At 37.7% G+C, this 17,357-nt stretch overlaps 5 protein-coding genes across 5 annotated transcripts; 2 read left to right on the top strand and 3 right to left on the bottom strand.

Moving 5' to 3' along the window:
• Positions 1-7,249: 7,249 nt before the first annotated feature.
• GCK72_004342 (uncharacterized protein) lies at positions 7,250-8,779 on the top strand (the record flags this gene model as incomplete). Its single annotated transcript, XM_053724619.1, has 3 exons — positions 7,250-7,320; positions 7,366-8,616; positions 8,662-8,779. The coding sequence occupies 3 exons, from the start codon at positions 7,250-7,252 to the stop codon at positions 8,777-8,779; spliced, it is 1,440 nt and encodes a 479-aa protein (XP_053588813.1).
• Positions 8,780-9,380: 601 nt separating this feature from the next.
• On the bottom strand, positions 9,381-10,837 carry GCK72_004341 (uncharacterized protein; the record flags this gene model as incomplete). The annotated part of the gene is made up of 3 exons (XM_053724618.1): positions 9,381-10,193; positions 10,389-10,653; positions 10,767-10,837. The coding sequence occupies 3 exons, from the start codon at positions 10,835-10,837 to the stop codon at positions 9,381-9,383; spliced, it is 1,149 nt and encodes a 382-aa protein (XP_053588812.1).
• Positions 10,838-11,498: 661 nt separating this feature from the next.
• Positions 11,499-11,922, bottom strand: GCK72_004340 (uncharacterized protein; the record flags this gene model as incomplete). The annotated part of the gene is made up of 2 exons (XM_053724617.1): positions 11,499-11,613; positions 11,663-11,922. 2 exons carry the CDS (start codon positions 11,920-11,922, stop codon positions 11,499-11,501), a joined length of 375 nt encoding a protein of 124 aa, XP_053588811.1.
• An 83-nt stretch (positions 11,923-12,005) lies between these two features.
• Positions 12,006-13,288, bottom strand: GCK72_004339 (uncharacterized protein; the record flags this gene model as incomplete). Its single annotated transcript, XM_053724616.1, has 2 exons — positions 12,006-12,909; positions 13,218-13,288. 2 exons carry the CDS (start codon positions 13,286-13,288, stop codon positions 12,006-12,008), a joined length of 975 nt encoding a protein of 324 aa, XP_053588810.1.
• A 1,807-nt stretch (positions 13,289-15,095) lies between these two features.
• On the top strand, positions 15,096-16,910 carry GCK72_004338 (uncharacterized protein; the record flags this gene model as incomplete). The annotated part of the gene is made up of 4 exons (XM_053724615.1): positions 15,096-15,166; positions 15,497-16,186; positions 16,246-16,746; positions 16,796-16,910. The coding sequence occupies 4 exons, from the start codon at positions 15,096-15,098 to the stop codon at positions 16,908-16,910; spliced, it is 1,377 nt and encodes a 458-aa protein (XP_053588809.1).
• Positions 16,911-17,357: the final 447 nt, after the last annotated feature.

Raw genomic sequence — 17,357 nt, 5'->3', positions numbered from 1 at the left:
TTCAATCTATATGATCCATTAAAAATCTACTTGATGGTTCAATCAGTATTACTATGGCACACTGTCAAAGTTGGTCATTTTCCACTGAAAACAGCCAAAGTTGATACCTTTTTGTCCGGTACTGAAGCATTTTAGCCAATTTTCAAACAAAATTCTGTAAAAATTTAAAAGACAGTTCTTAGAACTGCGCTCCATTGAAACCCCCTTCTCTATTTCACACACAATTTCGTTCGGTTTCGGTAGATCGCGGTTGTAAGAAGCGTGCCGTGCTGATATTATTGAATTCAGAAAAAAATAATGAAGAACTGCGAATTAGAGTAAATACGGACAGAGTTGTGCGGATGTGAGTTTTTCTAAAACGGAAGTCGGAAGTCAGAAGTGAAAAAAAAACCCGGAAATCGGAAGTTGGAAGTCGGAAATAGATTTTTTGCAAATATTCAAAAACCCTAACAATAAGAGAAAAGCCTTTTTTCTGTCCTTTTAGACCATTTTTCCATGTGTTTCTGCGAAATTTACTTTTCCGAAATTCCACCGTTATGGAATGACGGAAGTCGGAAATAAAATTCCTTATCCGGAAGTCGGAAGTCGGAAACCGCACAACTCTCACATTTTATAGAATTTTATCCAATTTTCGATACAAAATTCTGTGAAATATTTAAAGGAGGACTGAAGTCATATTTTTTTATTTCAGATTATGATACTTCAAAAAATTCTGAGCAACTTTCATCATTGGAGCATATGCTAAAAATTGCTCTAAACGCCCTAAATTCACGTTTTCCCGGCTGAAATTGAGCTTTCGTGGAAGAGTTTTCCGACGCGAGTTTCTTCGTCCGTGTAGTCCTCTCGGACAAGTTTTCTTTCTCAATTACTCGATTTTTCGCTTTTTCAAAGGGGGTTCGTTGTTTTTTCTCAAATTTCTTCGTTTTTTTTCAACAAAATATCACTTAAAAATGCATTATTGACAATACTTATACGTATTTTACACGATTATTTAACTTTTCTTACAGAAATCGTCTAATTTACTCCGTATTTTTCCTATTGTTTGTTTGTTTTTTTCTTTTGTTGCATTATATTGTCAATAATGCATTTTTAAGTGATATTTTGTTGAAAAAAACGAAGAAATTTGAGAAAAAACAACGAAACCCCTTTGAAAAAGCAAAAAAACGAGTAATTGAGAAAGAAAACTTGTCCGAGAGGACTACACGGACGAAGAAACTCGCGTCGGAAAACTCTTCCACGAAAGTTCAATTTCAGCCGGGAAAACGTGAATTTAGGGCGTTTAGAGCAATTTTTAGCATATGCTCCAATGATGAAAGTTGCTCAGAATTTTCTGAAGTATCATAATCTGAAATAAAAAAATATGACTTCAGTCCTCCTTTAAAGTCTATCATTAAATTCAGCTCGATCTTCATGAAAAACTGCGTCTGGGCTAAATTTCAGTCAATTTCCTTAAAAATATGCTAAAAATCACTACAATTCCCGTTCTCCTGACTCAAAACTCGGTCGTGTAGTTCTCTCGGACAAGATTTTTTGCTCAATTCCTAGTTTTTTTCTTTTTTTCTCAATATAAAATGAAAAAACACGAAAATTTGTTGTTAAACTAAGTATAACTCTCTAGAGACTGTCGGTACAAAAAAGTTGTCAACCCTCCAAAAATTGAAGCCATGAGACCATAAGTGAGACCGTGAGGATCATGTCAAAACTGAAAATTACGAAATTTTTTTCCTGAAAACAAGAAAGAACTTATGAAATACACACACCTGTGTTCAACAAATCTTAGTGATAAATATAAAATGAGATGTTTGAGCTGTTAACAACGAAATCCCCCTCTCTTCCTGACAAGAGAATGTGATAACACACACACAACAAGTGGTCAAATGAAAGGGAGGGAAATTATATGAAGAAGAAGATAGGTTTTAATAACTGAGAGAATGCGTGTACAAACCTTCCAATGCGAAGGTGATAAAATCTAACGACGTCTTCTTTACAATTCCAGAAGACACAAGGAAAAGGGAGAAGTCAGGTATTGGAAGGCGAGGGGGAACACAGAAGAGAAAACTACAACGGAGTGATCTTTCAGAAAGTGCTGAAAATGAAATGAATTCAGGAATTGACTAAAGATACAAATTTTCAATAAAAAACTGTCACATTTCCCGATGTGACACTGAAAATGACCTATTAACTTGTAACATCAGAAAAATGACACCATTGAGCCATCCCTATAGAGTTATAACATTACAAACAGAGTTGAGCGGGATGCGTTTTTTACAATGTCGCTTTCAAAAACACGATTTTGGCCTTATTTTATAGGTAGAAACACTAAAATGGTTAAATTTGTGCTAAATTTTGTTTTTTCGGTAACCACTGATAGCGGAAAGTGGAAGGTGGAAGGCGGAAGGCGGAATTCCGCTCAACTCTGATTACAAATAAGCATACTTGCAAACCGGGCCAAAACGGGCCGAAACGGGCCGGCGCGTAACTTGCGTCAAACTAAATATTATGAGCTGAAACATATACCAAAATGTAGATCTTGACGAGTTCTATGTCTGTGACCTACTACGGGCCGGATGGCTATTCGTTAATATGCCGGAGGCCGGCCTAGAATGGCTTTTTTTGGCCATTATCGCGTTTTTTGGCACTTTTTCTCGGCCCGCGGCTCATCAACGAAAAGCCATTCGGCCCGTATAATATCAGTGATTTAGAACTCGTCGAGATCTACATTTTGGTATATTTTTCAGCTCATAATATTGAGTTTGACGCGAGTTATGCGCCGGCCCGGGTTGGCCCGTTTTGACCCGGTTTGTAAGTATGCTATATATGCAGATGTACAGTTCAAAAATTTCTCACATTTCCCGATGTGACACCGGAAATGACCTTTTAACTTGTAAAATCAGAAAAATGGCACCATTGAGCAATCCCTAGAGAGTTATAGTCAGGACACCTATCATATCAGGGAACTTAAAGAAGGCGCAACAGCTTTATCTGGTGTACTGTAATACGTGTACAAAGCCATAAACGAGGACATTGACAAGATGTTGACTCAGAACTATATAACTAGATTGAGAACAATGAAACTAAATTTATGCACAAAATAATGGACGGTTTTTATGGGCTCCTCCCTCTACTAGAATTATTGCAGAAATATGGAAATGAAATGGGGTTCGGAAAGCCAAGGATGGGAAATCACAGATTGAGATGGTGATTCAGTATGGAAACCTAGGGGAAATACAGATTCAGTTTTAGAGATTCGTCATGTCACAGGGTCTCAGGATGAGTAGTGAAAATAAACACGCTCCGTTGAAATCAGCTGAAATTTTAGCGCGAAAATCAAAATAAATTTTATATTTAAAAATTTTATCTATTTTTCAATAGAATTGATCTCGAAAAGACGCGCGACAGTCGAAAAACTGGCCAAAAATGCGGGAAAACTGGCATAAATCGGCTCAAAACTGGTCGATTAAGCTGCGTACCAAAATGCCACAGTGAAACAGCGAATTGCAAAAATTAAAATTTGAATTTGCCGCCAATGTCTAGTGGAGCGCATACGATTTCACTACTCAATCCTAGACCCTGTGTCATGTTACAGTACCGTGCAAAAAGATAGACAATTTGGCCTTTTTCAGTTGAAAATGACCAACTTTGAGAGGGTGTTAGGGTATTACTGATTGTCCCACAGAGTAGATTATTTATAAATCATACCGAATAAAGGGAGAGCTCCATTTTTGTAGTTGACAACGTTTTTGTACGAGCACTCCCTAGAGAGTTCTGGTCATTCTAAGACGACAGCTCAAAAATCGCAATATTTTGCACTGAAATTGGTCGATTTGAGAGAGAAATTACTTCGACGATATGTAACTTGCTAGGGAGTGTCCGTACATCAAAGTTGTCAACTACAATAATGGAGTTCTGTTTTTGCTCTGTTTGATCCATTAAAACTCTACTTGATGGGACAATCAGTAATGCCATGACACGCTGTCAAATTTGGACAATTTCAACTGAAAACTGCCGAAGAGAATTATTTATCGGGTTTATTCTGTTATATTTTATTAACTATTTCGATATTTTTTGAAAAGTTAAGGATTTCCTGTCAACTTCTTTATATTAGCGTCAGAGCACATTTAAACTACTATAAATTATGTATAGTACAGTGAAAATCGTGAGAAAATGAACCAATCGATATACCCATCGCAAAAAAATGTTGCCCCCGGTCGGGAACCCAAGCTCAACGAAACGAAGACAAATGTGTGGAGCACTTTTCTTTTTTTCTCATCTTTCTCTCTCTCTCTCAATGGTCCCTGGTCCCTCGGTGCTCCGCGGCTCCACCAGAAATAGTACGGGGGACTGAAGAGACGCAGAAATCAGGAAAAAAAAATGAAGGATTAGTTTAAAAAGTGAGAAAGAGAGGCTAAGAAAATAAAAATAACGACTTTCGAAATAATTGGGTTATGAAATAAATCCTCAAATTTTCCCCAGAGACGAAGGAATCTGGTGCGCCTGCGCCGCTTTTTTTCCTGAATTCTCAAATGAATGAAAACTAAGGAATTTTGCTGAAAAACAGAAATAACAGAATAAAAAGTTTGTATATATTCCACATGCACCAAATAATTTGAGCCAATATTTGTGTATATGTTGACACTCTCTTGCACATTCTGCTAGAAAAGAATGGAGGATATAGGGTTTCATTTATAAATTATTATCATTTATTTTTTAGTTTTGGTTTTTCACAAGTTGAAGTTTGATGGGTTTTTGAGGAGCAGAACACAAGAATAGTGGGATGTTGGAGGAAGAACACGTGGACATCCGGAACGACTGACCGACATACGGACAGACAGGTATTGAATAGCTTAAAGCACACTTGCAAACCGGGCCGGCGCGTAATTAGCGTCAAACTCAATATTATGATCTGAAAAATATACCAAAATGTAGATCTCGACGAGTTCTATCTCCGTGGTCCATTACGGGCCGGATGGATATTCGGTTATGTGCAGCGGGCCGGACTAGAATGGCTTTTTGGCAATTTTTCGCGATTTTTGACACTTTTTCCCGGACCGCGGCACATTAACGAATAGCCATTCCGGCGCGTAGTACGTCACAGACATAGAACTCGCCTAGATCTACATTTTGATATATTTTTCAGCTCATAATATTCATTTTGACGCGAGTTAACGCGCCGGCCCGTGTCGGCCCGTTTCGGCCCTGTTTGCAAGTATGATATTTTTTTATTTCAGATTCCGATACTTCAGACAATTCTAAGAAACTTTTATTATTGCCGCATATGCCTTAAAATCGCTCTAAACGCCACAATTCTCGTTCTCCTGACTCATAAGCGCCCTTCGTGGAAGAGTTTTCCCGCGCAGCCGTGTAGTCCTCTCGGACAAGATTTTTGCTCAATTCCTCGTTTTCCCACTTTTTCGAACAAATTTTCATGTTTTTTTCTTTTATACTTCCGAAAATTCCCAAAAATTCCAAAAGAAAATTCGAAAATTAGAAATGGATAAACAGGGCGCGATGCGGAATTTCGGAGCATCGTTGTTTTAATTTTTTAATTTTTTTAATAAAAAATTCTCTTTTTTTCTATTTTTTTCACAGTTTTCAACGTTTTTTTGTTACTTCTGTTTGAGCGCAACAAAACATTTGAAAAGGTTTCTATGTACCTGAAATTTATCGATAAAATTATCGCCAATTTTCGGAATTTGGGCTACGCGATTTTTTGAGTTTTTTCTGTACTTTTCCTATGAAATTCACGGCGAAACATTTTTTTTCGGATAGTTTGCGAAAAAACCGTGCGAAAAATGTGTAGATTAAGCAAAAAATTTCGATTTTTCTCAAATTTTTTAAAAAGTTTTGTACTCAAAAACAGGATTCTGGGCTGGAAATACTCATAGTTTTCATAAAAATTAAGATTTTTGCCTCCGAAAAACTGATTTCTTCAGACAAGTTTCTTGACTTTCTTTTCGATTTTTTTGTCAAAAATCGGGCCGGAGTTCAAAAGTGGTTACCCATTTTTTACTAAAATTTTTTGAAATTTTTCGAAAAAATAGAGTGAAAATACTAAAATTATCAGAAATATTCACTTTTTGATTTATTTTTACAGTTTTGGTGAAAATATACTTTTCCGAAAAAAAATTCAAAAATTTCAAAAATTCGAATTTTTTCAAAAATGTCTCAAAACGGGTCGAGATTTGATTTTGGCCCGGCTCCAAAAACTGTTCGAAAGACTACTTTTTTAGAAAAGTGTTAACCGAAAATACAATAAAAATAAAATAAAAAAGTTTCGGCTATGAATTTACAAGGGAACCTTTTAAGTGGGAGCTAACGCCAGCAAAAACGACCTATACAGGGTGAAAGAGCGTGTTTGAAAACCTATAAATCAACTTTCAAAAGTTGCTTACGTGACCTATAAGTGGGTGAAATCTCGACCTGAAAATGGACCAATTTTACCATTGATTTGCTGTATCTTTTACCACGTTTGTAAAGACTACGGCGGCAGTATAAAAACGTGATCGAGTGGCGCAGGTGGTTAGAGCCTAGGAGGAGAAAAGTTTTGCCCTGGTTCGACCCCTGCACCATTTTTTCTTTTTTTTGTTGATTTTTCCCACTTTTTTTCTGTGATTTTTTGGAATCTATCATATAAATTTTTTGTACCACCACCAACGTGATTCCCTTCTGAATCCATTTCAAATGATGATTATGAGAAATTTCTGCCAGTTGACAGATGAAAGTGCTGAAATTTATGATTTATGATAGATTCCAAAAAATCACAGAACAAAAGTGGGAAAAATCAACAAAAAAAAAGAAAAAATGGTGCAGGGGTCGAACCAGGGCAAAACTTTTCTCCTCCTAGGCTCTAACCACCTGCGCCACTCGATCACGTTTTTATACTGCCGCCGTAGTCTTTACAAACGTTATAGGAGATTCAGCAAATCAATGGTAAAATTGGTCAATTTTCAGGTCGAGATTTCACCCACTTATAGGTCACGTAAGCAACTTTTGAAAGTTGATTTATAGGTTTTCAAACACGCTCTTTCACCCTGTATAGGTCGTTTTTGCTGGCGTTAGCTCCCACTTAAAAGGTTCCCTTGTTAGTGATATTTTGAAGTTTTTTGCAGCAGAGCTATCATTTTACCAAAAAACAACATTTAACACAAATTTAAAATCTACTCGTAGATTTTTCTGTCACAATTTTCTTCTTTCGCCTCATTTTTTCCTCTTTCTTTTAATTGTTTCGTCAGTTTTCACTAATTTCAGGATGAATCCCGATCCACCACTTGCCTACGAAAGTTCGAAAACTGTCTTAAAGCATTTGAATGCGAATTCGAGGTGAGTAACTAGGAAATAAATTCAGAATCAATCGATTTTTTTCAGAATTTCTCTCTTCATCAGCTGCCCTTCAATCAGGTCAGCCGAGAAAGCGGTTCCCCTCAAGATCAAGAAACTCGAGTTTGCTGATCAATACTTTATAGTTGACGGCATGAGGTATAAAGTTGGAATCTATAAAAAGTATCCAGAAGGCATGTGCCCTCCATCCGTTGAAGAAAAAAACGAAGATGGAGGATGGCGAATTGATTCGGATCATGATGGATTCGATGATTGGCCCTCTAGACTTACATTGAGACCTGGAGACGTTGATTTGAGGGATGATTTCGAGAGATACCGAGAGTATCCGGAGGTCGACAGAGATCAAATTAAGGAGAAAGAAAAAGAACTACCTGAACTCGAAAAACGGCTGGGTTACGTTGAGAGCCTCGGACCAATCAATCCGCACTTTGATTTGTCATATAAGCAGATAGATATCGATATCATCTTTGAATATTTCATGGAACGCCGATTGACGACAGATCACACTTCACACTTCAAAGTTAGAAAAGAGTTCGAGCATGCGAGAGCTCGGGCTTATAAAGAACTGAAGAACAAAGTGTTGGATACAAAAGCAATACTTCAGCAGTGGTATGCACGAAGAGACGGTCTCCCGGTCCCATTCGAGAGTTACATTACGTTTACCATCTCCAATGATAAGACTAAAGAAAAGAAAACAGTTGAGTTTGTCAAGTACGGAAAGAGTCTTTTCGAAGCTCTCAACTACTTAATGCACAGGATCTTCGAGAATAGACGGTGCCCAGTTGCTGTCAAGTTGTTGATTCCACAATCAGACATCCTTCGTCTGACACCAGGACTTCGGATGCAAGTTGAGGGAATGCACTTCGACGGAGAAGTAGATCGTGCATTCGCGGAGTTGACGCCATATATTGAGGAGTCCAGTTACCCATTGGAAAAGCTTAAAATTCCTGTGTACGACACTGAGGTTTTTCAACACCCGAAGCTTAGAAGCGCCAAGCAGCTAGTGGTTGTCGGAACCGATGGTGATATCGAGTGGCTTCCCTATTTTCTGAAACTGGAAAACCATAAAGTTCATTTAATCAATGAATGTGACGAGGAAATTTTATCTGTGGCGGATTACATGAGACTTATCAAACGATGGATATCTAGTGAGAAGGAAGAAGGAGCTAGTTTCAGTTTCTCACTTGACGCGTATGATGATCTTGAAATGGATGATTATCATAAGAAAGTATTCATGAGAATTAAGAAAACATTCAAGAAGTCTGTCTCGGGGCGCAGGTACATATTCTGAATTGACTTCTGGTTTGAAATAAAGATTTTCAGATATGCAAAGATTCCGACCGACAACGACACAATTCTGAAAGTGTCAGTGGAACCGAGTGGCGAGGAAGAGTATCCATGGAACATCGTACTGCAGATCCTTCCATCGGAAGGTATGTGAGCATGTCATCTATTCTAAATCTGTAATTGAATTTTCGGTTTTTTACCTTTTTCATCAAAAAATTTACTTTTTAATCGACTCCTTTTAAATAAATACATAGTATTATACAAGTTTTTCCGAGTTGTGTTGCGTGTGCGTCGCGGTTTATATTGTCGAGTATACGACAAATAAACATAAAAATCGTTGCCAAATCTTTTTGCCATCGTGCCAACCGTATGCTCTATACATCGATTAAGCACTTTCTTAAAAACGATACCTTACTGTCGGAAAATTATCGAAAAAAGTTATCATTCATGCAAAGTTTATGGAACCAAATGTTCATAAAATCAAGAGGATAAAATGAATTACATAGAAACCATCAGTTCAGATGACGGAGATATCAGAAATCAGCAAAACAATAAACAGATCTGGTAATACAAAATTTTTTTATTAAAGTTATTGAGTAGGCGATATATCCCCTACTGCTGAAATTAAAGAATCTGAAACACAACGTCCCACGGCTTTTGTTCATTTTCACTCAGCTCCACTGATACTTTTAAAGTAGTTCCGTGGTCGGTCGGAATGTTGGCATATCTGAAAATTAAAAATGTGTAAAATTAATTCAAAAAATGTACCTATGTCCAGAGATAGAGTTCTTGAATTGCGCCTTGATTTCCTTGAATACTTCTAGATGGAAATAATTCGTCTCAAGCTCCGCACCTTTTTCCACTTTAAGAGGCTGTCTGAAGCTAGCTCCAACTTCTTTTCCACTAGACACCCAATGTCTGATAAGAGTCATGTAGTCATCAACAGGCATTGTTTCATCAAGGTAATTCCATATTATATGGGCTTTATGGTTTTCCAAGTTCAAAAAAATAGGGAGCCATTCAAATGATCCGATTCCGCGAACCACGAGGTGCTTGGCGCTTCTAAGCATCGTGTGTTGGAAAATGGAAGGGTGATAAACACAGGCTTTGACCGATTTCAATGGGTAACTTGACTCCTCAATATATGCCGCTATATCATCGAATGCGCGATATGACCCTCCGTCAAAGTTCATTTCCTCAATTTCCATTCGAAGTCCTGGTGTCAGATGAAGAATTTCTGATTTTGGAATCAACAACTTGACAGCAACTGGATGACGTCTATTCTCGAAGATCCTATGCATCAGGTAGTTGAGAGCTTCGGGAAGTCTCTTCTCGTACTTGACAAACTCAACTTTTTTCTTTTCTTTAGTCTCATGATTGGAGATGGTTAACATAATGTAACTCTCGAATGGGACCGGAAGACCGTCCCTCCGTGCATACCACTGTTGAAGTATTGCTTTTGTATTCAAGACTCTGTTCTTCAGTTCACTATAGGCCTGCGCTCTCGCATGCTCGAACTCTTTTTTAACTTTGAAGTGTGAAGTAGCATCTGTCGTCGTTCTGCCTTCCTTGAAATATTTTATGATTATTTGAATATCAGAGTGATTATAGGACAAAGTGAAGTGGTCATTGATTGGTCCAAGGCTCTCGACATATTCCAGACGTTCTTGTAGATCAGGCAGTTTTTTTTCTTTTGCCCTAATTTCAAATCCTTGGATTTGTCGATAACCCGTTTCGTTGACTATTTCAAAAGGACCCCTTACGTCGACGTCTCCAGGTCTCAATTGAAGTCTACCCGGCCAATCTTCGTATCCATGCTGATCTAAGTCGGTGGCCAATCCACCAAATTCGTTTTCCCTCTCAACTCGAGGTGGGCATGTGCCCGCTGGATACTTTTTGTAAATTCCGACTGTATACCTCGTATCGTCAATGGCAATCCATCGATGACTCAGCTCGAGCTTCTTGATCTTCAGAGGAACTACTTTTTCAGCTGATCGGATCAAAGGACAGTTTATGAAGAGGCGAATTCTGAAATTTGGTTTTCAAGAGGGAAGTTTTGAAAATTTGGTAGCACCATTACACAGTTGTCATTTCTGATCAAAGGCTCTACAGATTTACAGTGATTTTCTCGATTAACTCACCTTAAGTTCGGATCCATATACTGCAAAACTGTCTTCAGACTCTCGTACGACAACGGTGGACCGGGATTCATTCTGAAATTAAATAAATAAGATGGGAGCAAACATATTCCAGGATATGACAAAAAGACAATAACATGGGGAAAATCGCTCGATTGGATTTCTATAGATAGTTCTAGTTGAAAAATGAATTTTGAACACAAAAATCTCAAAATAAGCAAAGTTTAAAGATGGAGAATATATAAAGAGAGAGTAGAATGCAAGAGGAATAGAGAAGAAGGGAAAATGATTAGAGACAATGGGAAAGAGGAGTTAAGAGACAAAAACACGACAGAGGGAGGCAGCACACAGATATCGATTCCTGGCTCGGGAGTTATGGCGTTGAGTGTTTATTATTTCATCGCGTGAACAATGTTTTTTATTTTAAAATTTGGCTGCAAACGAATTTTTACCATTGAAAACCTTATTTTTAGCAGTTTTCGAATTCAAAATTTTTATTAACTTCGCATCAAATATACGGCAAATGAAGCTAAGTCGTTTTGGCGCCGTGCCAACCGTATGCTGTTTAATTGTTGTTTAGAATATCTTATTTCTGGAGAATCATAAAGAAAGTTATCATTCACGAAAAGTTTATGGAACCAAAAGCCCAAAAGATCGGAAATCAGAAAAACAAGAAACAGATCTGATAATACAAAGAAAATTGCAATAAAGTTATTAAAATAGGTAACAAATTCCCTATTGCTCCAATGGAAGAATCTGCAGCACAATGTCCCAAGGAAAGTTTTCCCTATCACTCAGTTCCAATGACACTTTTAGAGTGGTTTCGTGGACGGTCGGAATTTTGGCATATCTGAAAATTGAAAATGTATTTCAAGTGAAAATAAATTCTAAATATGTACCTGTGTTCAGAGATAGAGTTCTTGAATTGTTTCTTGATTCTCTTCAATATTTCCTCATGGAAATCTAACCTTTCACGCTTATTATACACATTAAGTCGGTAACTGAAGCTAGCTCCTAGTTCTTTTCCACAAGATGTCCAATGTCTGATAAAAACCATGATGTCATCCACAGGCATCAATCCTACAACCTGATGATCCATTACATGAACTTTATGATTTTCCAAATTCAAATAAATAGGAAGCCAGTCGTTGTGATCCATTCCGAGAACCACGAGATGCTTGGCGCTTCTTAGCTTCGCGTGTTGGAAAATGGAAGGGTGATAAACATCGACTTTAAGCCATTTCAATGGGTAGCTGGAATCCTCGATGTATGGCGCCATCTCCGCGAATGCACGATCTGCTTCTCTATGTCCATTTCCTCAATTTGCATCCGAAGTCCTGGTGTCAAACGGAGGATTTCTGCGTTTGTAATCAACAACTTGACGGCGACTGGATGACGTCTATTCTCAAAGATCCGGTGCATCAGGTAGTTGAGCGATTTGTGGAGTTTCCTTTCGTAGTTGACAAATTCTATCTTTTTATTTTCTTTAGTCTCATGATTGGAGATGGTTAACATAATATAGCTCTCGAATGGCACCGGAAGACCGTCTCTCCGTGCATACCACTGTTGAAGTATTGCCTTCGTATTCAAGACTTCGTCCTTCAGTTCTTCATAAGCCTGAGCTCGTGCATGCTCAAACTCCGGTTGAGTGCTGTAGTGTCCACTTAGTTCTTCACTGATATCATCTATCACAAAATACGAAGTGATTTCTCTAAACATACGCCGAGAATACGATTCATCCAAGTTGGAATTTATGATTGGTCCAAGGCTCTCGACATAATCCAGCCGTTCTTGTAAGTCAGGCAGTTCTTCTTCTTTTTCCTTTGTTTCAACTTCATTGATTTGCTCATAAACTCTCGATCTTTTATAAGAACTCCTCAAATCGACGTCTCCAGGTCTCACTTCAAATGAAGTCTGCCAGTCTTCGTATCCATGTTGATCTAAATCGGTGGCCAATCCTCCATATCCGTTTTCTTTTTCAGCAAGAGGAGGACTCATGCCCGCTGGATACTTTTTATAAATTCCGACTGTATACCTCGTATCGTCAATGGCAATCCATCGATGACTCAGCTCGAGTTTCTTGATCTTCAGAGGAACTACTTTTTCAGCTGATCGGATCGAAGGACAGTTTATGAAGAGGCGAATTCTGAAATTTGGTTTTCAAGAGGGAAGTTTTGAAAATTTGGTAGCACCATTACGATATACTGTTGTTTCTGGTCAAAAGCTCTACAAATCATACTTCCCAAATCATTTTTTTTGAAAAAAATTTTAATTTAAAAATTTCCTATTTCTTGATGCATAACTAGCTTTTGATTGAATTCTGAAGTTTAGTCAAAAACTCGACATTTTCGGAAAAAATTTCGAATTTCAAGGACAAAAAAAATACGATTTTGGCCCAGCCCGGCCCGAGACAAGTTTGCTACGAATTTACAGAAAATTTCTCAATTAACTCACCTCAAATTCGGATCCATATACTGGAGAACTGTCTTCAGACTCTCGTAAGACAACGGTGGACCGGGATTCATTCTGAAATTAAATAAATGAGATGGGAGCAAACATATTCCAGGATATGACAGAAAGACAATAACATGGGGAAAATCGATCGACTGGATTTCTATAGATTGTTCTAGTTGGAAAATGAATTTTGAACACAAAAATCTCGAAATAAACAATATTCTAAAAATTGAGAATATATAAAGAGAAATTAGAATGCAAGAGGAATAGAGAAGGAGGGAAAATGATTAGAGACAGTGGGAAAAAGGAGGTAAGAGACAAAAATATGGCGGAGGGAGGCAGCACATGTTATTTATGTATGTATGGGAAATTATTGCGTTGAGTGTGTATTCTTTTGTTTTTCAAACACCTTCCAACACAAATTTTCGTAAACTTCCTAAATATCACGATGTCCGAAACTTCAAATCAAGTCAAACTAACTCATACTGACGCAAAACGCGTGAACAATGTTTTTTATTTACAAATTTGGCGGCAAACGAATTTTTTGCTGTGAAAACCTTATTTTCAGTTGAAATTGTGTAATCAAAAATAGATTGAGCATAAAAACTTAAAATTATATCAGGAACGGAAATGGATTCACCTCTTTTTGTGGTTTTTAGCAAAAAAGGATTTAACTCATGATCCATACATATTTTTCATACTTTATCAGGTTCTTGGCTCAAAAAAACACGTATGCTCAATTTGCTCATTAAAAAGCTCATTTTATGAAAAAACCAAAATGAATGGAATAAGCACAGAGACAATGCATATTTTTATGATTTTGTGATTAAATGATAGATATTGATCCGGTCTATCAATATTTCATTGAGTTGTTTGATAAAATATTCCAATCTTCCGAAGCACTTCAAAACCCGCATTTTCTGTACAAAAATTAGTGAAATTTGTTGCCTTCTGACAATCGTCGATGGTACAAACCGTATCGAAGGAATTGTATCTAGCCCCTTATACACATTTCTTCGACGTCTACGTATAGGTCCCTCCTACTTTACTATCGATGTCTACGCTCTAGAGTGTCGTCTCGCGAGAATCAGTTACAGCACTTTGCGAGAATTCCAGCTGAATCCAGCATCGTCTCGTTTCGTTCTGTCTCGTTTTGTCCAGCATAAAGTTCAGCATATTCTCGTTCAGCATAGTTCAGCAAAGTTCAGTTCAGCAAAAGTTCAGTTACAGCATATTCCAGCACGTTTCATTTATTTTTCATTCCCGCATAATTTCATGCTGGACATTGCGAGAATTTCGCGAGACGAACGTGGCCATTCTTTCGTATAAAGAAATTTAATTTTGACGTTTCTAATCATTTTTTCATGCAAATTTTTACGAAATGAATGTTGAAAATAAAGCAAAATTGAAATTTTTAGAACCGTGACCTTCGAAAAAAGTTCAAAATGATTGATTCACAATGAAAGATCACGGAAATAACACGTTAGCATAGATTTTTCTATTTTTCTCACAGAAAAATAATTCACGTTCATCTCGCGAGATTCTCGCAATGTCCAGCATGAAATTATGCGGGAATGAAAAATAAATAAAACGTGCTGGAATATGCTGTAACTGAACTTTTGCTGAACTGAACTTTGCTGAACTATGCTGAACGAGAATATGCTGAACTTTATGCTGGACAAAACGAGACAGAGCAAAACGAGACGATTGCGAGAATATGCTGAAATCAGCTGGAATCGTCTCGCGATACGACACTCTACTACGCTCTGCCCGTTCGCACACAGACAGGGACACCAAACGATCGATCGATGTGTGCCTCTTTCTTTTTATTCTTGTTCAATTTTTTGTCTCACTTTTAGAAATTTGACTAATTCCAGAATGAATCCCGGTCCGCCGTTGGCATACGACAGTCTGAAAACAGTCCTGCAACACATGGATCCGAATTTAAGGTAAGTTAATCGTGAAATTGCATGTGAACCAAAAGAAAGTGAAAATTTCTTATCCGGAAGTCGAAATTTCGAATTCCGAAATCAACATTGCTGTGAAAATCTAGAAACTTGTTTGAAAACACACTTTTGTGGTTAAACCGCTTATAAATGTTGTTTTGAATTTAGTTTTAAAGCGAACGAACATTGTTAGAATGTACTAACTTAAAACGGTGCTAGTGAGCAGAGTTACATGGAGTTCCGACTTCCGACCTCCCACTTCCGAATAAGACTTCCACGCATCTCTGCTACTGAGCTTTGAAAACATTCTTCAATTTAAACAATGAATTTCAGAATTCGGCTCTCCATCAACTGCCCTTCGATTCGGTCAGCCGAGAAAGCGGTTCCCCTCAAGATCAAGAAACTCGAGTTTACTGATCAATCGTTTACAGTTGACGGCAAGAAGTATAAAGTTGGAATCTATAAAAAGTATCCAGAAGGCATGTGCCCTATCGTGGAGAACGACAACAAATTTTGGGGAAGATTGGCCACCGATTTAGATCAACATGGATACGAAGACTGGCAGACTTTAGACAAATTAAGACCTGGAGACGTCAATTTGAGGTGTTCGAATGACAGGGTCAGAGTTTATCAAGAAATCAATGAAGTTGGAATAAAGAAAAAAGAAGAAGAAGAACTTCCTGACTTACAAGAACGGCTGGATTATGTCGAGAGCTTTGGACCAATGACCACTTCTTCCTTTGTCTTTGATGAATACTACTCAGAAGATACGGTTGAAGAAATCACTTCGTATTTTGTAAAAGAATATACCAGTGAAGAACTTACTGCGCACTACGGCACTCAACCGGAGTTTGAAGAAGCACGAGATAAGGCTCATGAAGAACTGAAGGACAAAATATTGGAAACGAAGGCAATACTTCAGCAGTGGTATGCACGGAGAGACGGACTCCCGGTGCCATTTGAAAGTTATATTATGTTCACCATTTCCGATAGGTACACTAAGAAGAACATCGAGTTTATCAAGTACGAAAAAAACTCCACGAATCGCTCAACTACTTGATGCACAAAATCTTTGAGAATAGACGTCATCCAGTTGCAGTCAAGTTGTTGATTCCACAATCAGAAATCCTTCGTCTGACACCAGGACTTCGAATGGAAATTGAGGAAATGTACTTTGACGGAGAAGTAGATTGTGCATTCGCCGAGTTGGCGCCATACATTGAGGAGTCCAGTTATCCATTGAAATGTCTCAAAATAAGTGTATGGGACACTGCAGTGTTTCAACATCCAAAGCTTAGAAGCGCCAAGCATCTCGTTGTTGGCCGATCTCATGAAGAGATCCGATGGCTCCCTATTCTTTTGAATTTGGAAAATCATAAAGTAAGTTATCTTGAAGGATCGATGCCTGTGGATGACTTTATGACCATTATAAGACATTGGGTGTCTTGTGGAAAAGAAGTGGGAGCTAGCTTCAGTTACAGACTTGAACTGACAGAATATGAGTATCTTGATATTGATGGTTTTCACAAAGAAGTATTCAAGGAAATCAAGGCGCAATTCAAGAACTCTATCTCTGGACACAGGTACATATTTTGAATCGATTTTTACTTGAAATCCATTTTCAATTTTCAGAAATGCCAACATTCCGATCGACAACGGAACAACTCTAAAAGTGTCAGTGGAATATAGTAGAGATGAATATTTTCCATATAATCTTGTGCTGCAGATTCTTCCATTGGAGCAATAGGGAATCTGTTAATCTACTCAACAACTTTATCTTGTTTTGTTAATTTCTTATCTTTCTGTCATCTGAAATGATGGTTTTATCGTAATTGAAATTATCCTCTCGATTTTATGAACACCTGGTTCAATAAACTTTTTTGAAAATAAATTCTGGTTTCTCGATTTATCCTAAAACTACTTCAAAGGTTCAAAATTTGAGAGATGCGGAACTAAATAAGAATTTCGTAAATTTCGCAACTCGAACGTGTACCGATGAAAACTCGGTATTAGCGCCCCACCCCCTCTTACAACTGCGCCCCACCGCAAACGAGAGAGTATCGGTGAGAGACGCAGAATTTTTTCTCGCGCGAACAAATATTTTTACCATTTTTGACCTATTTTCGCTGTTTTTAAGAACAAATTACATAAAAACTTTCGAAAAATAGTGAAAATAGGTCAAAAACTGTGAAAA

The sequence above is a fragment of the Caenorhabditis remanei genome, chromosome II (assembly GCF_010183535.1).
Source record: "Caenorhabditis remanei strain PX506 chromosome II, whole genome shotgun sequence".
NCBI lineage: Eukaryota > Metazoa > Nematoda > Chromadorea > Rhabditida > Rhabditidae > Caenorhabditis > Caenorhabditis remanei.
Note: the sequence above shows the minus strand (reverse complement) of the source record. Positions and strands in the feature narration are given on the sequence as shown.